This window comes from Mus pahari, chromosome 1 (genome assembly GCF_900095145.1).
Source record: "Mus pahari chromosome 1, PAHARI_EIJ_v1.1, whole genome shotgun sequence".
Classification (NCBI taxonomy): Eukaryota; Metazoa; Chordata; class Mammalia; order Rodentia; family Muridae; genus Mus; species Mus pahari.
This window is the reverse complement of record NC_034590.1, coordinates 114999699-115025889: the sequence shown is the minus strand read 5'-3', so window position 1 is coordinate 115025889 and position 26191 is coordinate 114999699. Positions and strand designations below refer to the sequence as shown.

The window sequence follows — 26191 nt, the reverse complement described above, 5'->3', positions numbered from 1 at the left end:
AATAAATAAATAAATAAATAAATAAATAAATAAATAAATAAATCTTTTTAAAAAAAGATTTATTTATTATTTATTTATGTGTATAAGTGCTCTATTTGCATGTATGCCTGCATATCAGAAGAGGGCATCGGCTCCCATTACAGATGGTTGTGAGCCACCATGTGGTTTCTGGGAATTGAGCTCAGGATCTCTGGAAGAGAAGCCAGTGCTCTTAGCTGTTGAGCCGTCTCGCCAGCCCCCAGCCTCACTTCTAAAGACCCTTCTCAGAGATCAGCCAAGGGCACCACCAGCCTTGGCAGACATTTGGTGAGAGGCTCCTTGCAGCTGCCCCTTCCTGGCCTGGGCTTTGGCTAAGGCCTGGAAGCGTGTGTCGCACCTTGTGTGCAAGGCTGTGCTGTGCTCCTGATGTGATTTCTGTATTTTTTCTTTGTAAAACTAAAAATGCTCCAAAATGCCGTGCAGCAGTGGGGTTCCAGAGGACCCCCTGCTCACCATGATGGGATCACTTGACAGCCATGGATTTAGCTCAGCTGTGAATTACTGCTGTAGTCACCCAGACTTAACTCATAGTCTTCCTCAGGGCGGCTGGGCAGAGTCCCCATTGATGACTCTTCTTTAGGGCCTTTTGCTGCCTTCGCTCTTAGAGGGCTAGGGCCTGTGTGTATCTTGGGGACACTCCCACGTGATGGCAGAGTAGCCCTGACACCTCCACAGCCCCTCCCCTCACCCTTCTGTACTCCCCACTTCTTTTTCAGGGCTACACTTTGAGATTGTGGGTTCTCTGTTGGTCATGTTTACTTTATGGTCTCTGCTCTGTCACCCTGAGGGTGTGAAGGAACTCTGGGTCTGCTTTCCCACCTCTTCCTTAGCCATAGCTAGTATAGGCCCAGCCTAAAGTAGCTACCTATAGATAGAAACTGGTGGTATGGTTGAGCTAGCCTGCTCATTACCGACAAGCCTCTTATACTCGCTCCTAGTTGGCTTAATGGATCTTATGTTCCCACTTGCTGCTGTGTGCCCTTCAGCCAGGAGCTTGGCCTCTCTGGGCACCAGGTTTCAATGTGGTTTGGGGGTTTCCACTGGGGATCAGAGCTTCCTGAAGTGGGAGCACTGTGTGAAGCCAGGGGACAGTTGGCACATACTGCCTGTCCCACACAGAGACCCTGACAGTTAGTGCCCTTGGTCCCTTCCTGAGCCTTCTACAAGCAGACATCTCTTATCTATCATGTTGACTAAGCCTCCTGGCTCAGTGTTAGAGCCAGGAAGTGTTCCAGGTGCTATCAGCCCGGAGAAACAAGCCTGGTGAGTCGGAGCCCTGCCCGATGCTCACACCAGGAAGTTTCAGCCCCAGGGCTGTGTCTCCAAGGGCAGGGTTGACCCTTGTTCTGGGCTCGGCACTGTATAAAAGGGCACATAGCCGTCCCTGTGAGACTGTGGAATGAGGACAGTGTTAGCCCCTCTGCATAGGTCAGAGGTTAACAGCAGAGTGGAGCCAGAGGCGGAAAAGGCTGAAATTCCAAGTCCTGTTCCCCTCTTCCCTCCCAGCATGCACCTTTGCAGGCAGCCTGGATTTGGGTCAAGAGTTTCTCACAACTATTATCTTGCCTCACTTCTCCTCCTGGAACTCAGTTTCCCCAGCCTTGAAGAGGAAGCTGCTGTGACTGCTTCCTTGGTGGAGGAGTTAGAGCAAGTGTCCTGACTTTTGATGACCTGGAGCAAGCCAGCATGAGCGTAGGCAGCTGCCTACTGCTAGGGGGCTACATGCTCAGGCATGACTGACAGCAGGCTGTTGGCTTGGAAGCCTGCAAGTAAGGGAGGTCCCAGGGCTGTCCCTGCTGCAAAAGGCTTCTTGACTGTAGGTGGATGGCCCTAGGATGCCAGAATTCATCACTGGCCCTGACATTCTTGGTTCTGTGGATCCCAGAGAACATCAGAGGCTGGAGGGGATGAAATGCTGGGAGTAAGGGTGTGCACCACCATGCCAGGCCTTTTAGTATTAACTCTTGGGCCCTGGGGACTGGAACATGTGAGGGGCATGCTGTTGGTTCAGAAGAGACTCTAGTGGCCACATGACCCCCGAACCTAGCTGTAAAAGTCTGAACCTCACTGAGCAGCCAGGGTGGTTAGAGATGGCAGTCCTGGGCCAAGAGAGAACTGTCCTGCTGATGTGCCTGAGGCACTGTGCCCAAGGTCTCAGAGTGTCACAGCAGCCATGGAAACAGGTTTCACAGCTTCTGCCTGCGGGCTCCCAGTGTCCAGTGCCATGCTGATTTTTGACAGCTCACAGTGGCCCTAAGAGGTATTGGAAGTGTATTCCTTGCTTATCTCCTGTGAAACCCCGGGCTACAGAGCCCGCAGTGCCCACTGGGTCTAGGCCACTGTAGAAGGAACTGGAGCGTCTGGGCTGGGCTCAGGTGGCTTGGCTCTCTTGCTTTTGGTCTCTGCCTCAGTCACCTGGCTTGTCAAGTGGTCCTAAGTTTTGTGTTAGTGCTTCTGCAGCAGGCATCTCGGGGCCCTCTGAGCTTTAGAGCCGAGCTCCCTCCATCCCAGCACTGTGCTTGACAGAACTTACTTGACACAGATGTCCATCCCTGGCAGGGAGCTGGGTGACAGAGCAAGACAGGGATGCCTGGTGTATGGAGGATGGCAGAGGGACCGGCAGTGGGGGTCTGGAGCCCCGTGCCTCCAGCGGGGTTGTTTTGCAGAGATGGGCTCGTGGTCAGGAGAGGGACAAGCGGCAGAGGCTCTCACACACAGGTGGAAGCCAGATGGCCTGCCCGAGGACTTCCAGCTGCTTATTCAACCTCTCTTTGCTTCAGTGTTATCTTCTGTGAAACAGGAAAACACAGTGTCAGCCCCACAGAGCCCCTGCAGCCACTGTTGTGGTCTACGGGCCTGGCTGAATCATGCCTGTAAGCGCCACTGCCGGCCCAGGCTCTCGGGCCTGCCTCAGCCACAGCGATAGACCTCTGACCTCACAGCTTGTATCCCCACAGGGGCTGAGGAAGTGCTGTTGCTGGCTCGGAGGACAGACCTGAGGAGGATCTCTCTGGACACCCCTGACTTCACAGACATAGTGCTGCAGGTGGGCGACATCCGGCACGCCATTGCCATAGACTACGATCCCCTGGAGGGCTACGTGTACTGGACCGATGATGAGGTGCGGGCTATCCGCAGGGCGTACCTGGATGGCTCGGGTGCGCAGACACTTGTGAACACTGAGATCAATGACCCTGATGGCATTGCTGTGGACTGGGTCGCCCGGAACCTCTACTGGACAGATACAGGCACTGACAGAATTGAGGTGACTCGCCTCAACGGCACCTCCCGAAAGATCCTGGTATCTGAGGACCTGGATGAACCACGGGCCATTGTGTTGCACCCTGTGATGGGGTAAGACTGAGATGACAGGTGGGCTCTGGGATAGTCCTTGCTCCCCATCCCCTGAGATATGCAGAGTTCTGAGTCAGGGCTGGTCTAAAAAGAGCATTTCTCAAATGGCTTGCAGTGCTGCGGCTGCAGTTGGTCCTTAGACTGAAGTTGGAGGAGCTCAGGGCCAGGCCATGAGGCAATGGTGAGAAGGCCCGGAGGGCTTCCGAAGAACTGGAAGGGGCTAGAGAGATCATTCAGCAGTTAAGTGCTTGCTGTGCAGATATGAGGATAAGCTCAGATCCCTGGAAATCCATGTGAATGCCAAGTGGACATGGCTAAGGTGGAGCCTCTGACTCCAGCATCTGTGCCCAGTGGTGAGCAGGGCTCCTGAGCTAGAACTTTAACTGACCAGACCCTGATGGGGAGGGTGCTGCGGAACTCTGGGGGGTGATGCTGGGTGGGGTCGAGAAGAGTCTGCGCTTAGTGCAGGGTGCGAAACTGTGTCTGAGGGACAGGGCTGGTCAGGAGTCATGAACTCTATAAGCGCAAGTGTGTTCCCTGTTGCAGTGAGGAACCGTGGCACAGCAGGAGCTGCAGATGCCTACAGGTGCTGGCACCAGTGCTGTATTCTGCTTACCTATAGGCCCTGCCCTAGGATTTTGGTACAGCCCATTGTGGGGCCTTGTAAGCCAAAGAGTTTGTAGAGGTTATGTGTAGATGACCAGAAGTGGGGGCAGCGGTTAGTGTGGAGTACGGGGGAAGGTTCTGTGCTGCTCTTTAGTGATCTTGGGCCCAATAGTAGGCAGAAGAATTTGCTCCGTGGTAGTGGCCAGAGTGCAGGGTTGTCCCCAAAGAGGATGGTGACAAGGAACACTGGGGTCATCTGAAGCTGTGGGTGAGGAAGCAGGAGGTTTGGTGGTCAGCTCAGGTGATGGGTCAGGAAGCTTAAGGATCTACTACTCCAAGCTACACCGCCAGAACTCAGTGAGGTCATAGCCCCATGGCCACAGAGGTCTTGTGTGTGAACTGAGGTGGATGTCAGGGCCCTTCCTGGCCTGTGACTTCTGAGCCTGAGGATCCAGGGGAATGGGATGGCAAGTGATGTGTGTCTGACCCCAGGTCCCAGCAAGGAAAAATGTTTCCTACACAGGGGGCCAGGAGGCAGGTCAGAGGGAGCAGGAGGCGAGGCTCTGCCCTGAGTCCGGAGTGACCTGGATTTTCTTGAATTAAGACTTCTGCCCTCTGCCTCCAGATTTTTCTGGGGTTCACCATCCTGACTATGTGGGAGCTTTGCTTCTGTTTCTAGAAGGCTCCCTGTTGCCCTCCTCCTGCTGTTCTGGACTTCAGCAAACAGGTCAGGAACAAGGGTGCCCCAGGTGATCTACAGGGTCACTTCCAGATCTATGGTGTGGGAGCTGAGCCTGCCGCCCCTGGGAGCCCTGTGTTGTCCTGTGCTGGGGGGTGCTCTGATGTTCCTATTAAGCTGTAGGTTAACAGGCTAGGGTAGGTGTGTCCCTCAGAATTGGGGTGTAGCAAGGGCAGAACAGATACTATCATGGCCATTTGCTTTTTCTCTAGCCTCATGTACTGGACAGACTGGGGGGAGAACCCCAAAATCGAATGTGCCAACCTAGATGGGAGAGATCGGCATGTCCTGGTGAACACCTCCCTTGGGTGGCCCAACGGACTGGCCCTGGACCTGCAGGAGGGCAAGCTGTACTGGGGGGATGCCAAAACTGATAAAATCGAGGTGAGTGAGGCCCCGGGCACAGATGTGCGTGGAGGAGTATACAAGGGTAAGAAGCCACCCTGTAGAGTGGCATCATGGGACCAGATTCTTCAGTATTGCTCTGAAGCCCAGAGTCTGATGCAGAGGCCTGGCCTGGACACCTTTCAGCCCATCCCATGTTTGCCATGGGCATCAGTGGGTGGCTGCACCCTGCTATAATGGCCAAAGAGAGTCCTCCAGGAGATTGTGAGGGGGTTGGGCATATGACTCGTTTGGTAGAGTGCTTACCTAGCATGTGTGGAGGAGCCCTGGGTTCAGTCTCCAGCACCACACACACACACACACACACACACACACACAGTGTGGGGTAGCACATGCCTATGATCTGAGTATTCAGGAGGTGGAAGCAGGAGGATTGGGGGTCTGAGGTCCTTGACTGCATAGTGAAATTGATCACCTGGATTAGGATATTGTCTCAGAAAACAAAGAAACAAAAACCAAACCAAAAGAACCAACAACCGCTCCCCCAAAACAAGCAAAAGGGGTACGGTTACACACGTCTTTAATTCTAGCACATGGAAAGAAGAGGCAGACGGACAGATCTTTTGTGAGATTGAGGCCAGCCTGGTCTAAATAGTAAGTTCCAGGCTAGCCAGGGTTGCACAGTGAGCCCCATCTCAAAAAGAAAAACAAAATGGTTTATGGGAATTGTTCAGTGGGGGAACGTGGCTGCTGTGAGTTCTATTCTTGGAACCCACACGCTGGGAGCAGGATCAACTCCTGCGAGTTTGTTTTAGCCTATACATATGAGCTGTGCTGCACATGTGTGTCCTCCATCCCATGCCTGTCTGTCTGTCTCTCACATACATACAAACACACACACAAAGAAAAAATTTTTAAAGTTTATAAATCAAATTAAATATGCAATCTCTTTAAAAATGGTTTCTAATGTCTCATTCCCACAGTCTGAGAGGCCTCGGGGAGGTCTGTGCTGGCTTGGAGGCAGGAGGATTGGTATAAATTTGAGATCGGCTGAGTTACATGGTGGATCCTAGGTCTTCTCGGCTACATAGAAAGACCCTGTCTCAGAACAAAACAAGCAGAAACTACCGGGTCCTTAGGTACCCTCCATGTGGCTTAGGATGTAGACCTGCTGCAGCCATGGCTGTACGATGCGTGTGGCAGCCTTGTACCATAGCAGCTGGTGGTGGGGCTGACAGTCCAGGTGAGCAGCCGCCTTGTTCGTCAGTGCCTGTGTGTCTTCGGCAGAGCCCCTTGGGTACTTCTGATGGGACCTCAGTGCCTGATGACCCTGTCAGCATCATGAGTACTTCTTTACTCCTTGGGGTGGACATCTTCTTGCTTTTTCTGGTAACTTCTTGCTCCTTGTTTTGGCTACCACGATTTATTGAGCTCACCATAGAGGGCACTCTTTATGGTTTTGGAGTGACCTGATATGGGTGGCTTCCAAGAGAAGAGACTGTGTCTGAAACTGTGTCTCCTGGGGGATGGGCATCCTCAGTGCTGGGGAACATGAGCTGAGGGTCAGAATGGGGTGCTCTCCTCCTCTTGGGGACAGAATGGGGTACTGTCCTCCTCTTGGGGACAGAATGGTGTTCTGTCCTCCTCTTGGGGACAGAATGGGGTACTGTCCTCCTCTTGGGGACAGAGGGAGCTGCCTTGTTTATCATGGGCTTCCCTATTGATAGTCTCTCTTTTGAGAAAAAGAAACCATTTTGTTGCTCATGAACTTGGACCATTGAGCCAGAGCCAGTCTTCCTCGAGGCAGCTAAGGAGGCTTTGGTACCCTAGCTGCCAGTGGGACCCTGACAGGGATACCTGGCACTGAGATGCTGGACCATGTAGCAGAGATGCTGGACCATGTAGCTGTTGCTCTGTGTCCCAGCAGAGTGGCCTTTAGTAGGTTCAGTCATAGCCACTGCCCATGCTTCTGGTCCCCAGTCTCTGGGGACACGCTTCACCTTTCTGTCTCTGTGACCCACCTTTCTGGGTATACTTCCTATAACTAGACTTCTCGATACACCTTTTATGTCTGGCTTTGTTGGGAACATACCATATTCAGGCTCTGTGCTGTCCTGTGCACAAGGTGTCCTCCTCTCCTGTAGCCAGTCACATGACCATGTATGGGACACACCTTGCAGTGTCTCCTCAGTCCTTTGCTCTTGTCCATCTGTCACGAATGAGATTCCTGTCTATTCATGCACACATTTTTTTGTCTGAATACAGTTTCTTCCTTTTGAGTGTATGTCTGGTAGAGGAATTGCAAGTCAGGTGGCATTTAAAGTGTGATTTACCAAGGACCATTAAACTCTTCAGAGTGGATGCAGTAGTTCATGATCCTGTCAGAAGCCTGGGAGAGTCTGAATTCTCTGCTTGCTGATCCCCACCGCTACCCCCGTGTAAGCCATAGGTTCACATTAGGCGTTTTCCTTCTCTCTGCACCAATCCGAGTAAAATTTCTAGTTGCTAAGCTCTGCCCACCTGCCTCTGTCCTCCTGAGACCAGCCACCGTGACAGCCACCAAACTGGCCATGCTTTCTGTCCCATGCAGTCTGCTCCCCATCCTAGAATACCCATCTCTGGAATCTTCTCTTGGCTCTAGCATCCCTGGGTCTGGGTTTTCCTGAACTCTGGTTGGGTCTGTGCCCTCCTGTGGGTCAGAATGGGATGTTCTCTGAATCCCACCACACCCAGCCCGATCTTGCCTAGTTTGGGAATTCTTGGAAGTGTGTGACCTAGGGAAGGTGGCAGTTGCAGAATTGATCCCATGGGAAATTTGAATGACAGCCCCTCCATAGGCTCAGGGGTCAAGGGAAGGCCAGGGACCACCTGAGCTAATTGTGCAGAAGTGTGGCAACTAGTCATGATACTAAAAAGAGGAGCTGGGGATGTAACTTCTTTTTTTTTTTTTTTTTTTTTGGTTTTTCGAGACAGGGTTTCTCTGTATAGCCCTGGCTGTCCTGGAACTCACTTTGTAGACCAGGCTGGCCTCGAACTCAGAAATCCGCCTGCCTCTGCCTCCCAAGTGCTGGGATTAAAGGCGTGTGCCACCATGCCCGGCTTGGGATGTAACTTCTTAGTGCTCAGAGTATGGCCTTAGCGTGTACAACACACACAGCCACCATAGGACATTTCTGCAATTGCTATTCCCATACGTTAGAGCAAGTAAGAACTGCTCACTGCCGAGCCGGGTGTGGTGGTGCACACCTTTAGTCCCAGCACTCAGGAGGCAGAGGCAGGCGGATTTCTGAGTTCGAGGCCAGCCTGGTCTACAGAGTGAGCTCCAGGACAGCCTACACAGAGAAACCCTGTCTCGAAAAACCAAAAAAACAAAACCAAAACAAAACAAAAAACTGCTTACTGCCATTCTCATTTTCTTCTGGGTCTAAGAGGACCTGTGATCCTTACTAAAGGATGACATGGGGTGTGGTCCCTTAGTCACACAGAGGCGTTCCCCCTGGGAAGCTCTGCCACTGTGCTAGCCCAGATCCAATCTTGTCCTCACTCTGGGTGTGGCTGAACCTGGCCAGGAAAGCTCTGGCCTCCTCTCATTTTGCTTCAGGGCAGCTCAGAAGTGGGAGCCAAGGTGGAGCCAGCCACCTGGTATCCGCCACCCTTTTTCTGGGTTTCTCTGTGGGCTTCTTTGACTGTTCTAGAATGGATCCAGGTAAAGTATGTTCCTACTGCAGCTCACTTTACCATGCTGGGAACATTTAGTTTGATCAGTAGGGCTAGGGATATAGCTCGGGTGGTAGGATGCTTGTCTGCCATGCATGAGGCCCAGGATTCCATCTCAAAGCACAGCATAAGCTAAACACGGTGGTGCACACCTGTGATCCCAGTGTTAGGAGGCAGAGGCAGGAGGAGCAGCAATGGTGAACTGGGAGCCAGCTTGGGCTATATGAGATCCTATCGCAGGAAAGATAATAAGGAAGGAAGGAGGGGAAAAAGTAAACACAACAGGGGCTAGCAAGATGGCTCAGCAGGTGAAGTTGCTTGTGACCGAGCCTGTGATAATTATGTTCAGAGCCTTGGAACCCACATGATGGAAGGTGATTCCTTCAAATTCTCTGACTTTATACTCACACCGTGGTACATGCACATCCTCATACACATGGAGGTGGGGGCAGAGGAAGAGGGGCAGGGATCTGACCTCTGGCAGGTTAACACTGGAGTCTTGTCTTTCTTCAAGTGTGGGTTATTTTCTCCCTAGCATTGACAATCCTTCCCAGCCCCAGTTTAGCTTGTATTGTGGAATTAGTCACTAGGTGACCCAGAGCCCTGCTTGTCACTGTCTCTCCTCTCACCTGCTCTTCCTGAGTCTTTCTTCCCAGGAGGGGGAGCGCCCCGTGCTAATGGATTGTGCTGGGGGTCAACCATTCCCCCAGATGTTTAACCCATAGCTGGCGGCTTATGCACCACCCGTGTGTCTTGTAATGGGAACGTAAGGCTGAACCCTAGCAGGGAAGTGGCGTCGGATGCACTCGGGAGGCAGAGGTAGGCAGATCTCTGAGTTTGAGGCCAGCCTGGTCTACAGAGGGAGTTCCAGGACAGACAAGGTTACACAGAGAAACTCTGTCTTGAAAAACAACAACAACAAAACAAAACAAAACAAAAGAATGGCCTCTAGGCTGTGTGAAGTGAAGCTGTCTGTTACTGCCCTCTCCTGGTCACTTAACACCATTGAGGCAGCTAGCTTAGCCCTAGCTGCAGCCTCCAGCCAAGACCCTTCACACCTTCCCAGGCACCTGCCCCTACCTGGTTCTCAGCAGCTCGGATGGCCTCCAACTCTGAATGGCTATAGATTGGAGCTCCGCTTTGGTCTTTTGTTTTATTATATTTCCAGGGTGGGTTACCTACTGATTAGTTTGGTCTTTCGGATGCAGGAGGAGACTGAGGCCCATGGACTGCAAGGACTTATTCAAGGACAGTCAATAAAAGATCATGGGGTAGAGTGGGGGCGACCCCTGGTGGTAGGCGGCAGATCGGCACTGTCTTACCTGCTGCTCTTCACCTCTTGCCATGAACTGTAGCCTGTAACGGTACAGTATTCGGTGCTAGGCCTGCCTTGTAGTTTTGCTGTCTGTTCTAATGAACAGTGAGCAGTACAGCCTTGCTCACGAGGCCAGCCAAGCCTTGTCTGTGATTACCTGGCATGTTTCCTCATCCTTTTCTCTATGCCTGGATGTCGCCATTGCCACTGCTGATCTCCCGGGGTCACCAGAGTCCCACTCATCCTGTGGCTTTAAAAAACAAGAACAGGGCTGGGCGTGGTGGCGCATGCCTTTGATCCCAGCACTCGGGAGGCAGAGGCAGGCGGATTTCTGAGTTTGAGGCCAGCCTGGTCTACAGAGTGAGTTCCAGGACAGCCAGGGCTACACAGAGAAACCCTGTCTCAAAACAAAAACAAAAACAAGAACACGGGGCTGGAGAGGTGGCTTAAGAGCAGTCAAGAGCACTGGCTGGGAGCTGGAGAGATGGCTTAGTGCTTAAGAGCGCTGGCTGCTCTTCCAGAGGTCCTGAGTTCAATTCCCAGCAAACACATGGTGGCTCACAACCATCTGTAATGGCATCCGATGCCTTTTTATGGCACACAGTTCATATGTAAAATAATTATTTTTTTTTTAAATTAAAACTAACAACATCCCAACAAAATGAGAGTCCTAGGGCTTGTGCTGGTCCTGACATCGCTGTGTAGCTGGGGACGATCTTGACCTTCCTTCTATCTCCTGAGTGCTGGGATCATCCACGTGCCCAACCAAGTCTAGCTGTTGGTGCGTGGGATCATGCCGGGTGTGCTCTGTACCAGCTGTGCCACACCCCCAGCCTAAATGTTTGTTTTAATCAGCCTAGCCTTTTTTTTTTTTTTTTTTAAGATTTATTTATTTATTATATGTAAGTACACTGTAAGAGGGCGCCAGATCTCGTTACGGATGGTTGTGAGCCACCATGTGATTGCTGGGATTTGAACTCAGGACCTTCGGAAGAGCAGTCGGGTGCTCTTACCTGCTGAGCCATCTTACCAGCCCACAGCCTAGCCTTTTCTAGAAGACTTGGCTCTATTGCACCAGCACGGCCAAGGAAGGAAAGTACCACCTGTCCGTGGGGCTTGATTTATAACTAGAGGTGCCCAGAAGGGACAAACCTGCCCAGATTGTGGTTTGGGCGGCCCTTTGAAACTGTGTTGTATGCTCACCCCAGTACCTTAACAGACGTTGCTAATAAATCCCAGGAAGCCACCCCATAGTGCTCACCCTGTTCTCTCCTTGGCACTCCAGTCCCCGACTTGTGCCTCAGCAGCAGTCAGGGAGAGAGGACTTTGCCTGTTCAGTGTGCACACCCAGGCTACAGAGGCTGTAGGACATGGGAAGTGTCATTTGTTTGGTAACACATGGCCTCTTGTGGCACCTGGCTAGGTGCTGATGAAGTGGAGGCTCTGGGGCAGCTCAAGCCTGAGGCAGGCCCCAGGTTGGTTCTTGGTTGGTGCCGCCCCTGCCTATCCAGACTCCTGTTTCTGCCCCCACACAGGTGATCAACATAGACGGGACAAAGCGGCAGACCCTGCTCGAGGACAAGCTTCCGCACATTTTTGGGTTCACACTGCTGGGAGACTTCATCTACTGGACCGACTGGCAGAGACGCAGTATTGAAAGGGTACACAAGGTTAAGGCCAGCCGCGATGTCATCATCGATCAACTCCCCGACCTAATGGGACTCAAAGCCGTGAATGTGGCCAAGGTTGTTGGTGAGTCCTAGAGCTGTGGCTCCACTTGGCCAGTTGGCACCAGGAAAGGTGACAGGTTCAGACCTGGGCTTTGTGTCCAGAAGGGTATCCCACTCTGAGGATGGACAAGACAGGAAATGGTGGCTGTGTCTGGCTAAGGATACGTGGGAGTAGGGGTGGCACATAGCCCAGGGAGAGAGAAGGGAGTGGTCACGGATTAGCTGTGTTGGGAATAACTGTGGCTGACATGTCACTTCTTGCTGTATGCCAAGCCTTGGGAAAAGCTTCAGTTCCTGAGGCTAGCTGTATGCTAATGCTAGTTCCACTCCATAAACACTAGGGATGGAGGGACAAGGTCATTTGAGGAACAGGGGGAAACTTGGGACTCAGTGCATCTGCCTTTGTGGCTGAGCCCGGCTGCGATTCTCAAATACACACATTTTACCTGACAGGCAACATGGTAAACATGTACTTTCTGAGGACTCCAAATGCAGGTCTGAATGGTGGGGACCAAGGACTGTTTGACAAAGCATGGGTGCTGGTCCCATCTGACACTCCCATGCTTGGTGCCATGCCTGGGCCATGCTTACACGTCTCAGGCAGGCTTTGTCTAGTAAATAAATGCAGGACGAGCCCTCAGTGGTTTGGGCCAATCATTTGTTTATAGTCAGCAGGTAGGCGTAGGGTTTAGAGAGCTGCCTCGGGCTGGAGAGTGGCTCAGGAGCTCTGAGTGCCTCCTGGTCTCCTGGAGGACCCAGGCTCTGTTCCCAACCCAACCAACCGTAACTTCAGCTCCAGGGGCATCCGATGTTCTCTTCTGACTTTCTTCAGCATTTCCACACATGTCTCTGTCTCTGTCTCTCTGTCTCTGTCTCTCTCTGTCTCTCTGTCTCTGTCTCTGTCTCTCTCTCTCTCTCTCTCTCTCTCTCTCTCTCTCACACACACACACACACACACACACACACACACACACACACACACACAAATAATAAAACAAGAAAACAAAACAAGACAAAAAAAGGAGCCAAATCTATGGACTGGTGAGATTGTTCAGTGAGTGGAGGTGCTTGCCACCAAGCCTGATACCTTAGTTCAATGCTCAGGTCTCACATGGTGGCAGAAGACACCAATATGTAAAAGTTGTCCTCTTACCTTCACATATGTGCTATAGCATGTGCATTTATGTGTGTATGCATGTCACACATACACATGTAGACACACAAGCAGGTACACACATGCAGGCACATGCACACCCATATATCTCACACATACACCCATACATATTGCATTTACATGCGCACACACAAGTACACATGTACACACAATCATACCGCACACACACATACACATGTGCATACACACAGGCACAAACACATACGCTCATACATACCACACACATGCACACACAGTAAATGCGACTGAGCTGCCCAGCTTTAGCAGTAGGAGGCAGGTGGTTGAGCTTGGATCTGCAGGGTCAGGCAGGGGGTGCCTGGCAGAAGAAGAGAGACAGCTGAACAATGACCCATCAGGGAGGCAGCATGGGTGACCAGAGGCATGGCTTGTGTGTCCTGTCACTGTGGTAGGCCACATGGCAGGCCTGACAGGCTTCGTTTCACCAGCCACCTGTGACAATGCATGCGCAGGGCTCCGAAGGCCAGGCCACCCGCGACCGTTAGGGAGCCATCCTGCCCGGGCTGCCAAGTCAACTTGAGAAGCTGCCCCTTCACCCCATTTGTGACAAGGGGAAGAACACTCCTTTTTTAGTTTAAATTCTTAACACTAAGTTGCTAAGGCTGCAGTTTGGAAGCAGAGTAAGATAACAGACTGGCTCAAAATACATGTGATACCTTCTGAGGGCTCTAATCAAAGACAGATGTCATTGGCTGGCCACGACACACCTGCATTTTATAGGGAGTCAGTGAATTAAGGAACATTCTGGAAGAAGAAGAAGAACCAATGTCATCAGGTTAGGCGTTGAGGAGGAGCAGTTGGCGAGAGGTTGTGTTGTGGCACCATCGCTTGATGGGCTGGATGTAGCTCAGGCTGGGCCATCCCTCATTTGCAGACAATGGTACCTTGAAGCCGTCTGTACTCAGTTTCCACGATTAACAGATGCGACACCCTGGGACTGGGGCCTGGCAGTGGTAGGGCCCTGTGGTATTGTCACTGCTAATTGACTATAGTAGAGGAGGCTTTGGCTGCACCGATCCAGGCTTTCACTCCTCCTTCCCCAGGGTCCCCTTTTGGTGGGTGGCAGGAATTCAGCCACACATGACTGTGAGCTGGTGCTCCTCCCCTTTGACAGACTGCTGTCGCTCAGAGCTGTGTGTTTGCCTCACAGGAACCAACCCGTGTGCGGACGGAAATGGAGGGTGCAGCCATCTGTGCTTCTTCACCCCACGTGCCACCAAGTGTGGCTGCCCCATTGGCCTGGAGCTGTTGAGTGACATGAAGACCTGCATAATTCCCGAGGCCTTCCTGGTGTTCACCAGCAGAGCCACCATCCACAGGATCTCCCTGGAGACTAACAACAACGATGTGGCCATCCCACTCACGGGTGTCAAGGAGGCCTCTGCACTGGACTTTGATGTGTCCAACAACCACATCTATTGGACTGATGTCAGCCTCAAGGTACCTAGTGTGAGGTTGCAAACGCCTGCAGCTTTCTGTGAGGCCTGCCTGGGAAGCTGCTGCTCGGGGCCCATGCTGATTGCTTTTGCTTCTGTTGTTTTTTTAAAGAACTGTCTATTGTATTAGGGCCAGAGAGATGGTTCAGCACCTGAGAATGCTCCCTTCTCTTCCAGAGGGTCTGATTTTTTTTTTTTTTTCCTGAGACAGGGTTTCTCTGTGTAGCCCTGGCTGTCCTGGAACTCACTCTGTAGACCAGGCTGGCCTCAAACGCAGAAATCCACCTGCCTCTGCCTCCCGAGTGCTGGGATCAAGGGTGTGTGCCACCACACCCGGCTCAGAGGGTCTGAATTTAGTTCCCAGCATTCCCATCAGGAGGCTCACTATATCCTGTACTTCAGCTCCAAGGGATCCAGTCTCCTCTTCTGGCTTTTGTGGGTACACAGTGCACTTAAATGTACTTGGGCATACACAGGTACACGTCAAACGGTTTTAAAAATTAGGGACCAAAGGGGTGGTTCAGTGGTCAAGAGCATTGGCTGCTCTTCTAGAGGATTTAGGGTTGTGATTCCCAGCACCCACATGGTATTTCCTACAGTCTTTAAGTCCAGTTCCAAGGGATCCAGTGCCCTCCTCTGGCCTTGGCAGGTACTGCATGCACTAGACTCATTCAGACAAAACACCCTAACATAAAAATTCGATCTAAAAACCATTTTTTAATTTTTATTTATTTATTTATTTTCTGAAATGGTGTTTCTCTGTGTAAGTCTGGCTATCCTGGAACTCATTCTATAGACCAGGCTGGCCTCGAACTCAGAGATCTGCCTGCCTCTGCCTCCTGAGTGCTGGGTGTGTATCACCACTGCCTAGCCCCATTTTATTTAAAGTTAAAACTTTAAGACTATATGGGGGCTGAAGAGGTGGCTCAGTGGTTAAGAATACTGACTACTCTTCTAGAGGACCAGGGTTCAATTCCCAGCAACCACATGGCTGAGAGTTCACAACTCTCTGTAGCTCCCAAGATCTGACTCCTCACATAGACACACATGCAAGCAAAACAACATTGCACATAAAATAAAAGTAAATATTTTTTAAAAATTACTATTGAGACTAAGGAGATATTTTAGTGGCCAGAGAGCTTGCCGTGCAAACATCTGGGATCTGCTGGTGGGCGTGGCAGCCTGCCTGAAATCCCAGCCCCTGAAGGCAAAGGCAGGGTGTAGCTGTCTTTGGCTACTTTGAGGTTTTTTCTTTCTCCTACTCTTTCCACTCTTTCAACCCCCTAACACTAGATAGGAGAGTAAGAAAGGATAGAGGAGAGAGGCAAGGGACCCCTGGATAGAGTCAGGGGCTGGAAAGGGGCTATGTTATCATTAGACTACTTCCTGCTGACTAGGGACATCGAGTTCTGTGGTGAAATTTTGACCTCTGTCAGATATCTTCTTTCTTCTTTGTGACTACTTAACACAACAATAACCAACAACCCACCCTGCCTCTTGGTGCCCTAGCATTTTATACCCTTTAAAAAGTTCCCAGAATTCCAAATGTCGTACAGTCACAGAAACTATATCTGCAGCTGGCAAAAATCACACCTGTGCTAGAGCATGAGGCAAATCACAGTCACCTGCTGTGGACAGTTTGAAGCAGCCCCATATCCCACCTCTACGATTAAAATGAAACCATATTATAATATTTCTGTGATTTTTTTAAAAGAAATCAAAATTCCAAAAGTGTCACTAGAGCAGGGGATCCCTGTTGCCGGCTGGCTAGCTAGACTGGTTGTATGGTTCCATTTTGGTTTGAGTTAAGAGACCCTGCGCTATGAGTAAGGTGGAGGAATGATCGGAAAAGACTCCTAACACCAACTGTGAGCCTCTCTGTACGTGCATATATATATGTGAACACACACACACACAGAAAAAGGAATTATAGTATCGAATATAACTCAGTTCAGGCTGATAAAATATTAGTACACCTCCTTTTGTTTGTTTCTCTGTTTTTTACAGTTGTTTGGGACAGGATCTGTTTGTGGTGCTCTAGCTGACCTAGAACTTGCTAGGTAGACCAGCCGTCCTTGAACTCACAGAGATCCACTCGCCTCTGCCTCTTGAGTGCTGACTCTAAAGGTGTAGTGCCCACAATTTAATACGCAAATATGAATGCCTGTGTAGTAGGTCCGGGTGATGTGCCCATGCAGAGAGCTGTGGGAAATGCTTGGTGAGCCTTGGCATGGCCCCATGCTCTCCCACAGTTTACCTCACAGCTGGTCCCACTCACAGTGTGGTGTCATTGTTCTGGTTGGGGAGCAACCACCACCTAAACGGGGCCTGTAGAGCGTGCTGATTCTGTAAATGGTTGTCCTGGGATATAGTAGTGCCTGTGTGTTTAGGAGTTGCCTGTGACTGTTCTGAGGAAAGTGGCGACATCTGGGAGGTGTGAGGAAGCTGAAATGCTCTCTGTCCTTTTTGTAAAAGTCGGCTGATCTCTGCCCTAGTGAATCGGATGACTAACACACTTCAGTTACCTTTCTTTAAAAAACCAAAATCAAATCGTTTATTGTTGGGTATAGTGGTGCATGCCTGTAGCTCTAGTACTTGGGGGTCTGAGGCAAGAGTATTGTGAGCTTGAGATGAGTCTGGGCGATCCCGTTCCAACAAAGGAAGGTGGGGTCGTCAGGGAGGAGGCGAAAAAGATCACCCCTATCTTATGTTACTATTTATTTCTTGTGGTTATTTATTTATTTATTTATTTTTGGTTTTTCGAGACAGGGTTTCTCTGTGTAGCCCTGGCTGTCCTGGAACTCACTCTATAGACCAGGCTGGCCTCGAACTCAGAAATCTGCCTGCCTCTGCCTCCCGAGTGCTGGGATTAAAGGCGTGCGCCACCACGCCCGGCTGAGCCATCTGTCTAATCCTTTCCTAATTCTTATTTTTTTGTTTTTCTTAAAGACAGGGTTTACCTATGTAATCCTGCTGTCTTAGAACTCACTCTGTGGATCAGGCTGGACTCCCTGTCTCTGCCTTCCTATGCTGGAATTAAAGGCATGCACCACCACGTCAGGCAGTTTTTTTATTTTTTAAAGATATATTTATTTTGTGTGTGTGAGTGTTTTGCCTATTTGTATGTATGTGCATAACATGTGTGCAGTGCCCTTGGAGGTCAAAACAGCATGTTGAATTCCCTGAAATAGATTTATAGATGCTTGAAGGTCATCATGAGGGTGTTGGGAACTGAACCCCTGAGACCACTCCAGCCACGCCCCCTTCCCTGATTATTAACAGTTCTTAGAGCATTTCTTGTTTGTAAAGCTCTTTGCTGTATGTACACACACCCACAGAATTTTATTTTACTTATATATGTTGTCAAAAATCTCCAACCCCAATGATTCCATGCAAGGAAAGTCTAACCCAGTTGTGTATTTATAAACTGTCCGCCTATGTTGGACAGATATGCTTCTCTTCTACACCACTTTCTTCCCCAGCTATGAAATCCCTGCTACTTGCAGTGTCTCCAGGCCATGTGCTTCTGCTCCATCGTTCTTCCAACAACTCTCCCTCTGTCCTCCATTTGCAGTCTCCTGCCACCCCCCTCCCCCACCCCTTCCTTCTTGTCCGGAGAACCTGACTCATTTTCGCCCAGCAATTGGCTATTTGTCATCTTTCTTAGCCAATCATATATTTAAGAGAAATTCCTCTACATATGTATGTGTATGTGTGTCGTCCTATGACTATATGAGCACATGTATGTTCAGTGCTCCCAGAGGCCAGGGGGAGTGTCAGATCCCTCTGAAGTAGATTTGCATGAGTTTGTGAGCTGTCTGACATGGCTGCAGCACCTGGCCTCTAGTTCTCATGACTAAGCAGCAAGTGCTCTTAGCTGCTGAACCATCTCTCTGTCCCAGTCCTTTATGTTCTTATTCCCAGATTCAGGTGTGATTACAAGTGTTTTTAAGACTCATGATAAAGGTCATCTTTTTTATATTATATTCATCTGTTTTGAGACTGCTCTGTCTCCTGGGTTGATGTTGGACCTAACATGACCCTTTCCTTCCTCATGCTCGTAGACGATCAGCAGAGCCTTCATGAATGGGAGTTCAGTGGAGCACGTGATTGAGTTTGGCCTCGACTACCCTGAAGGAATGGCTGTGGACTGGATGGGCAAGAACCTCTATTGGGCGGACACAGGGACCAACAGGATTGAGGTGGCCCGGCTGGATGGGCAGTTCCGGCAGGTGCTTGTGTGGAGAGACCTTGACAACCCCAGGTCTCTGGCTCTGGATCCTACTAAAGGGTAAGGGCTGCTTTTGTCTGTCGTATGATGCTGACCCCTCCTGTCTGTCCACAGGGCCTCTGCCTCAGGGTGGCTGGCCCCACAAAGCACTTGGTGCCAACGGCTATGCTGCTTGCCACTAGCCTCAAAGGTGCCAGGGCTGGCAGGACCCTAGAAGACTATCTTTCTCATTCTTAGAGGGGAAACTGAGGCTCGCTGGCATCGGTTCTGCTGTCAGGCACTGAGTTCTGGCTGCTTTCATAAGGGCTGTGTGAAATGTCACTCAGGCCAGTATCTTGGTGTCTGACTTTACACATACAGGAACAGGCTCAGAGGGAATCAGGTAAAATGCTTGCCATATACACATGAGGATCTGAGTGGGATCCCCAGAACTAATATAAAAAGGCAGAGACAATGTCATTTGTAACATAAGCATTGGTGAGCCAGACACAGGCAGATTCTCAGGTTGGCTGGCTAGCCAGTCTAGTCAAATCGGCAAGCTCCAGGCTCAGTGAGAGACCCTGTCTCAAAATATGATGGAAAAATCAGTGAGGAAGATACTCAGTGTTAAGCTCTGGATGGACACACACATACACGCACATGTGCACGCACACACACATGCATATCTGATGCCAGCTCAGGCCTCCTTTCTGCAATGGTGACCAGACTGCTCTTCATAGATGGTGTTGAGGCACTTGGATTTATGACTGTTCAGAAATGTTGGTTTGCAAGCTCTTGACCTTGGCCTAACTTCCACCTAAGAAGGAGTCCCACCTTGGGAGCTGAGGCCTGGTGGGCCAGGTCTGGTCTTGTCTGGTGCTAAAAGACCCTTTGGTGCAGGGCACATACTGACTCTATAGAGCATCCACACTGACATGGGGACAGCTGAACCCTGCCTGAAACAGATATTGTGAGTTCAGAATGGCAGGAGGAAGAGAAAGGTCCAGGTGCTAGCAAAAGCCAAGAAAGTCTTCCAAACCTTAGAATGAGGGTGTGAGCAGTCTTTCCAGATGTGCAGGGGAAGAGCCTTAGAATGAGGGTGTGAGCAGTCTTTCCAGATGTGCAGGGGAAGAGGAGGAGGGGCCCTTCTGTGCTACTTTAGCACTGGTCAGGTTTTCACTCTTGAGAGAAGGGACCACCATCTGTACTTGCCCACATCTCTCTTGATTTCATGGGACTCACCAACACTCAGCCGGCTTAGTGAAGATGTCGCTTGCTTTGGCGGTCTTGTCTGATGGCTTCTCTGCATGTCCTGCTTGGCTGCACGTGGGTTCTTCCCATACCCTGGGGAGAGTCAGCAGTGTGGCAGAAGCTTACCTGGGGTCTGGCTCCTTCTTACTTCCCGGGGAGACATCACTGACCAGCTTCCCCCAGGGCAAGAGGGTTAAGTCTAGGAGGTGTTGGTTCCTCTCTGCTGCAGTCTCTGTTCAGCAAGGATTCAACTAAGCCCCGCCCCTCTCCCCTTAACTGGTCTCTTCCAGCTACATCTACTGGACCGAGTGGGGTGGCAAGCCAAGGATCGTGCGGGCCTTCATGGATGGGACCAATTGTATGACACTGGTAGACAAGGTGGGCCGAGCCAACGACCTCACTATTGATTACGCTGACCAGCGACTGTACTGGACTGACCTGGACACCAACATGATTGAGTCCTCCAACATGCTGGGTGAGGCTGGTGACCTCCGGGATGGGGTGGGGGCTGAGTGACAGGGCTCTCGCTTCCCCCTCCTCATGCATGCTAGCCTGCTCTGGCCAGTGAGCCACTTGGCATCACAAAAGCATAGACACAGGACTCTCCCTTCTCCTGCGGCATGTCCCCATCTAGCCCTGGTACCCTTACCAGGAACGTGTTGGGAACGGATTTCCAGACTCCAAGTCCCACCCAAACCCTGAGCCAGGACTGGGATGGTAGTGCTTTTTATTGGAGGGAAACAGGCTAGATTTGGAGGAGGGCTTGCTTGAGATCACCCCTCAAGGGCTCTGTAGAGCTCCCCAGGCCTAGATTTGGCTTCCTCCAGCTAGTAGCACCAATTCCTTCTGCATCCAGACCCCTTTCTAAGCTCTGTATTTAAAAATCGATGTTTTTGTATGTTTTTACTTTTTTGTTTTTGTTTTTGTTTTTTTGTTTTTCGAGACAGGGTTTCTCTGTATAGCCCTGGCTGTCCTGGAACTCACTTTGTAGACCAGGCTGGACTCAAACTCAGAAATCCGCCTGCCTCTGCCTCCCGAGTGCTGGGATTAAAGGTGTGCGCCACTATGCCTGGCCTTCTAATTTTTTTTTTTTTTTTTTTTGGATGTTTTTATTTTTTAGAAATAATGTTTGGCTGGGCTGTGGCTCAGTTGGTAGAATGCTTACCTACCATGCATAAAGCCCATGGGTTTAATCCCCAGCACATAAGCTAGGTGTGGTGGTGTAGCCTGTAAGCCCAGCACTCAGGAGGTGGAGGCAGGAGCGTCAGAAGGTCAAAGTCATCCTTGGTTATATGAGGAATTTGAATTCAGTCTAGGGTACATGAAACTGGATGGATGGATGCGTGGATGGATGGATGGATGGATGAATGGATGCATGAATGCATGGATGGATAGATGGATGCATGAATGCATGGATGGATAGATGGATGCATGCATGGATGGATGGATGCATGGATGGAGAGCTGTTTTTGAAACTTAACTTTCCTTTAAGTTATACTGTATACAATTTTCTGCTTTTTTGAGACCCCCCCTATATAACACAAACATGTTTTCATATCACAAGCTTGTTTTTGTTGGTACCATATGTGCCATGATTAGAACATAAGAGAATTAGAACATGGCCTTGCAGTTCACAGACTGTAACGTGTAGATGTGCGGGGCTGGACCTGTGCCTGGTCCAGAGGCTCTGAGATCCTCTAGGCTCCTTCCTGGCCTGGGACCTTATGCTGTCCCGCTCTGCTCTGCCAGACTTGTTCCCTGTCTCTCTCTGACTCAGGGCTCACACCTGTTGTATGCTGGGTGCATCGGTGTGTCACACCCTAGTCAACAGGTAGCAGAGGAAGCTAGGCCTGCCCAGTCCACTCTGTCATCTGCTCTCGGAGGGGCCAGGCCTGACCTTCGAGATCTCGGATATCTGTTCTTTTCCATTGCTCTGAGTCTCCACGGGGATGCTATAGCCACGTGATTGTGGGGCTCAGGTATAAATGGCCTGTGTGCTCAAATAGGTAAGATGGAGTTAGGCATGCTGACTCAAGCCTAGAGTCCCAGCAGTTGGGAGGCTGAGGCAAGAGGATCATCGTGGGTTTGAGGCCAGTCAAGGCTACATAGTGAGTTTTCTAGACTTTCCTAGGCTGTAGAATTGAAATACTGTTGGAGTAAACAAGCAAAGGTACTGTCTACTGAAAGCTCTCCTGTGTCTTTTAGCTGATGTCTAGGTTTCTCTCTGAGGACACTGGGTGGGCTTGCCACATAGGTAGTCAACCAGTCAGCTGCATAAAGCCACTCAGGCTTCCCTGCTTGGCTGGGAGCCCTGTAAATCAAGGTTGAGTGACTCTCCCAGAGGCTCCCTCAGCTCATTGGCCTGATAGCTCTCTTGCTGACATGTGTGCTGTGTCCCCGCACAGGTCAGGAGCGCATGGTGATAGCTGACGATCTGCCCTACCCGTTCGGCCTGACTCAATATAGCGATTACATCTACTGGACTGACTGGAACCTGCATAGCATTGAACGAGCGGACAAGACCAGCGGGCGGAACCGCACCCTCATCCAGGGTCACCTGGACTTCGTCATGGACATCCTGGTGTTCCACTCCTCCCGTCAGGATGGCCTCAACGACTGCGTGCACAGCAACGGCCAGTGCGGGCAGCTGTGCCTCGCCATCCCCGGAGGCCACCGCTGTGGTTGTGCTTCTCACCACACGCTGGACCCCAGCAGCCGCAACTGCAGCCGTAAGTGCCTCGATTCCCACTTGCTACACGCACCAGGCCTTAGCCCCTCAGCCACCACTGTGGGCCATGATGAGAGAGAGCTTCTCAAGTCCGGGTGTCCTGTGTTGGGCGGATTGTACACTGCATGGGCTTCGTGGTATTACCTGGTGACCTGACTGGGTAAGGCCAAAGCCCCTTTGCTGGCTGGTTCTGTAGGAGGTTCTTGGGATGTAGAAATCATTTAGGAGCTGTGGGAGGGGGACATCTTGGTGTATGGCCAGCACTCTCCTGAGTGCTTCCCATGGTGACAGCCATTTCTCAGTCATAGACCCTGAGGCCCTGAGGTGTGTAGTAACCTGTTGAAGGTGACACAGCTGAGATTCTTCGAGCCACCGGAATGGCTCCTGAGTCTGTGTTCTTGCTGCTGTAAGCCTGTACAATCCCATGTTGATTGACCCAGTAGGTGTGGCTGTGTCCTTACTTTCAGGGCGGGGAAAGTGAAATTCAGAAGGCCAGGGAGTGACTTCCCAGTAGCCCTCTGTGTGCAGGTGTGTCCTGTCAGCAGGCTCTGTGGTGATGGGATGTTGGCAGAGAGCCAGATACAGATTGGCCTCCAGCTAGAACCAGACAGTTCCTGAGGCCTTTGTCATCTAGGTCTCATGCATCGCCCGTACATAGCGTGGTTCTTCTGCCTTTCCCTGTTGAACTGATGAGGACCCTGAGATTTGTAAGGGTGGGAAATACACCTGCCCCTGAGCTGGTCTGCAGTGGCCAACGTCACCTCCTCGGGGTTGTCTTTAAATATTTATTTATTTACTTACTTATTTAGGTTTATGTTGTTTTATTAACTTATGTATGGATGTTTTGCCTGTTTGTATGTGTGTGCACTACATGTGTGTGGTGCCCAGAGAAGCAAGAAACCTTGGATACTCTGGACCTGGAGTTACAGACAATTGTGAGATCCCACATAGGTGCTGGGAATCTAACCCCAGGTCCTGTGGAAGAGCAGTCAGTGCTCTTAACTTCTGAGCCATCTCTCCATTATTACTGTTATTAATTATTAATTATTTTTGAGATAGAGTCTTACTATGTAGCTGGCCTGCAACTTGCTATATAGACAAGGCTGCCCTCAAACTCACAGACCTCCCCCTGCCCCTACTTTTCTGAGTGCCGTGTGTCTGCCATGCTCAGCTGGGGCTGTTCTTGAAGCAGGTAGGGGAGCAGAAGCAAGGATGCTTACTTCCTAGCATCTTGGGACAGTGGCTTGGGTTTCAAACCACCCACGGTAACACGCTGATCCTGGAGGCTGCCTGGCACACATCTGAGTGTCATACCCTGAATCTGGGCAGCTGGCCTTGGGCCTCAGGACCTGGGCTCCCTTCCAGGAAGGAGAGCCTGCTTTCTCATCTCTCCAAAAGCAGTTTTCTCCCATTCTGCTCTCTGTGGGCACCTGTATTCACATGCACACTCCCACACTCCCTACCCCTTGCACACAATTTGAAAAATAATAAAAGCAAATCTTAAAATAATCCCGGGGCTGGGGGTAGCTCAGTTGGTAGAGTGCTGACCTAGCAGGAGCAAAGCAATTGTAGCACGGCATAAACTGGGTGTGGCGGTGCATGCCTGTGGCCCCAGTACTTGAGAGATAGAGGCTCTTAGAACTTGAGGAGGATGAAGAGTGAAGAGTTTAAGACCATCCTTGACAGCTTGGACAAGTTCAAGGCCACTCTAGGCTAGAAGATACTCTAGATTTAAAAAAATAAAATAAAATAAAGGGGGAAAAAAAGGTATTTATTTATTCAGAACAGCCATACAGACTTTGGGATGATAACAGAAACAGCCCCGAACCTGTGCCAGCTGACAGCTCTGTCTGTTCTTCTCTAAGGGGCCCAGTGAGAACCAGGGCTGGTCTGTAACCACTCTGGCTGCCGTATCCCTGGCCCTAGCCTCTTATCTCCCTCTCACTGATGCTTTCTGCTCAGTCTGTTTGTCCAGCTTTCCAGCTTGCTGATGGTTGGTGCTTAGTCCGTCTGTCCAGCGGCCTTAGCTGGCTATGCTTGCCACTCAGTCTGTTTATCCAGTCCCTTAGCTTTCACTTGCTAATGCTCTCTGCTCAGTCTGTCTGTCCTGCTCCAGCGCCCTCAGCTTGCTGATGCTCGGCGCTCGGTCTGTTTGTCCCACTCCAGCGCCCTCCACCTTCTTGCTGTTCAGCCAGAAATTTGCCATCAGCCGGATGATTCCCGATGACCAGCTCAGCCCGGATCTTGTCCTACCTCTTCATGGGCTGAGGAATGTCAAAGCCATCAACTACGACCCGCTGGACAAGTTCATCTACTGGGTGGACGGGCGCCAGAACATCAAGAGGGCCAAGGACGACGGTACCCAGGCAGGTGCTCCTGAGGGCAGGGTGTGGGAGATGCTCTGCCCAGAGCTTGCCCTGCTGGCTTCCAGGCTGCTCCCCTTTTCTGGGCAGGGCTTGTGGCAAACAAGGATTTGGACTCCAGTTATGTAATTATAGGTGTGATCCTGGCCATGTGAAGCCTTGGACTGTGGTTAAGAGAAACTGGATTTCCCAGTTGTTGATAGGGGTAGGGGGTTGGGTGTTAGTGGGTCGGGCTTTATGGATCTTTTGTCCAATGTGGTTTTCTGTTGCTTAGAAACACTACATGCTTCCTTTATTTCATAAGATGCATGCAATCAGTCTTTGTGTGCGTCTGTGTTTATGCGTGTGTAGGAATGAGACAGCGGTATTGGTGTTGTTCCTCGGGAGCAATCCACAGGGTTTCTCTTTGGAACCTGGGACTCACTGATCAGGGTGGCAAGTCACAGAGATCTGCCTGACTCCACCTCTCAAGGGTTGGGATTACAAAAGTGTGACACTGTGCGCAGCTTCCCAATGTGGGACCTGCTCCTCTGCTCGCAGGGCAAGTGCTTTTCCCAGCCATCTCTTGTGCAGTTAATTCTGTAGCATAAGGTCACAAGCCTGAGCAGATTACCAAACAGAAACAGTTGGGTTTCTGAGACAGAGCCTGGCAGGGTTGGAGAGAGGGCTCAGTGGTTAAAAAGACAGTTTGAGTCCCAGAGCCACGCGGTGGCTTACAAATACCTGTAACTCTAGTCCTAGAGAGATCCAGTGCCCTCTTCTGCCTCCTTGGGCATGCCCATGGTACAGAGACATGTATAGAGGCAAAACACCCTTACACATTAAAGTAAATAATAATATAATAATGATAATAATAAACCCACCCCCAGTGACACATAGAAAGCAGGTTGGGGTTGTGGGAAGTGTTGGAGTCTCTTTGCCTGGCCAGTCAGTCGCTCCTGCATCTGTGAGCTGTGTGAAGCTCCAGGGACTCAGCCTGTGAGCTGTGTGAAATGGTGGCAGAAGCATCTTGGGAAGCAGGAGGTTCTGGCTGCAGGTGTGGCTGGATGTGGCTCATAGCACATGAATGGAGATGTGTGCATCACCCAGTCTTCCTGCAGCCACAGGCCAGAACAAGTGTCTACGCTCACTTTTCCCCCATTTTGTGTGTATGTGTGGGTGTGACA

At 50.7% G+C, this 26191-nt stretch overlaps 1 protein-coding gene across 1 annotated transcript in view; it reads left to right on the top strand.

The window, feature by feature from the left end:
- The window catches only part of Lrp5 (LDL receptor related protein 5), a 105347-nt gene that overhangs the window by 53760 nt on the left and 25396 nt on the right, over window positions 1–26191 (top strand). The window contains exons 6-13 of the mRNA XM_021222372.1: window positions 2997–3393; window positions 4951–5122; window positions 11651–11867; window positions 14188–14477; window positions 18538–18764; window positions 20225–20409; window positions 22340–22663; window positions 24829–25028. Of these exons, the coding sequence (XP_021078031.1) occupies window positions 2997–3393; window positions 4951–5122; window positions 11651–11867; window positions 14188–14477; window positions 18538–18764; window positions 20225–20409; window positions 22340–22663; window positions 24829–25028 (2012 nt within the window). The remainder of the gene's footprint in view (window positions 1–2996; window positions 3394–4950; window positions 5123–11650; window positions 11868–14187; window positions 14478–18537; window positions 18765–20224; window positions 20410–22339; window positions 22664–24828; window positions 25029–26191) is intronic.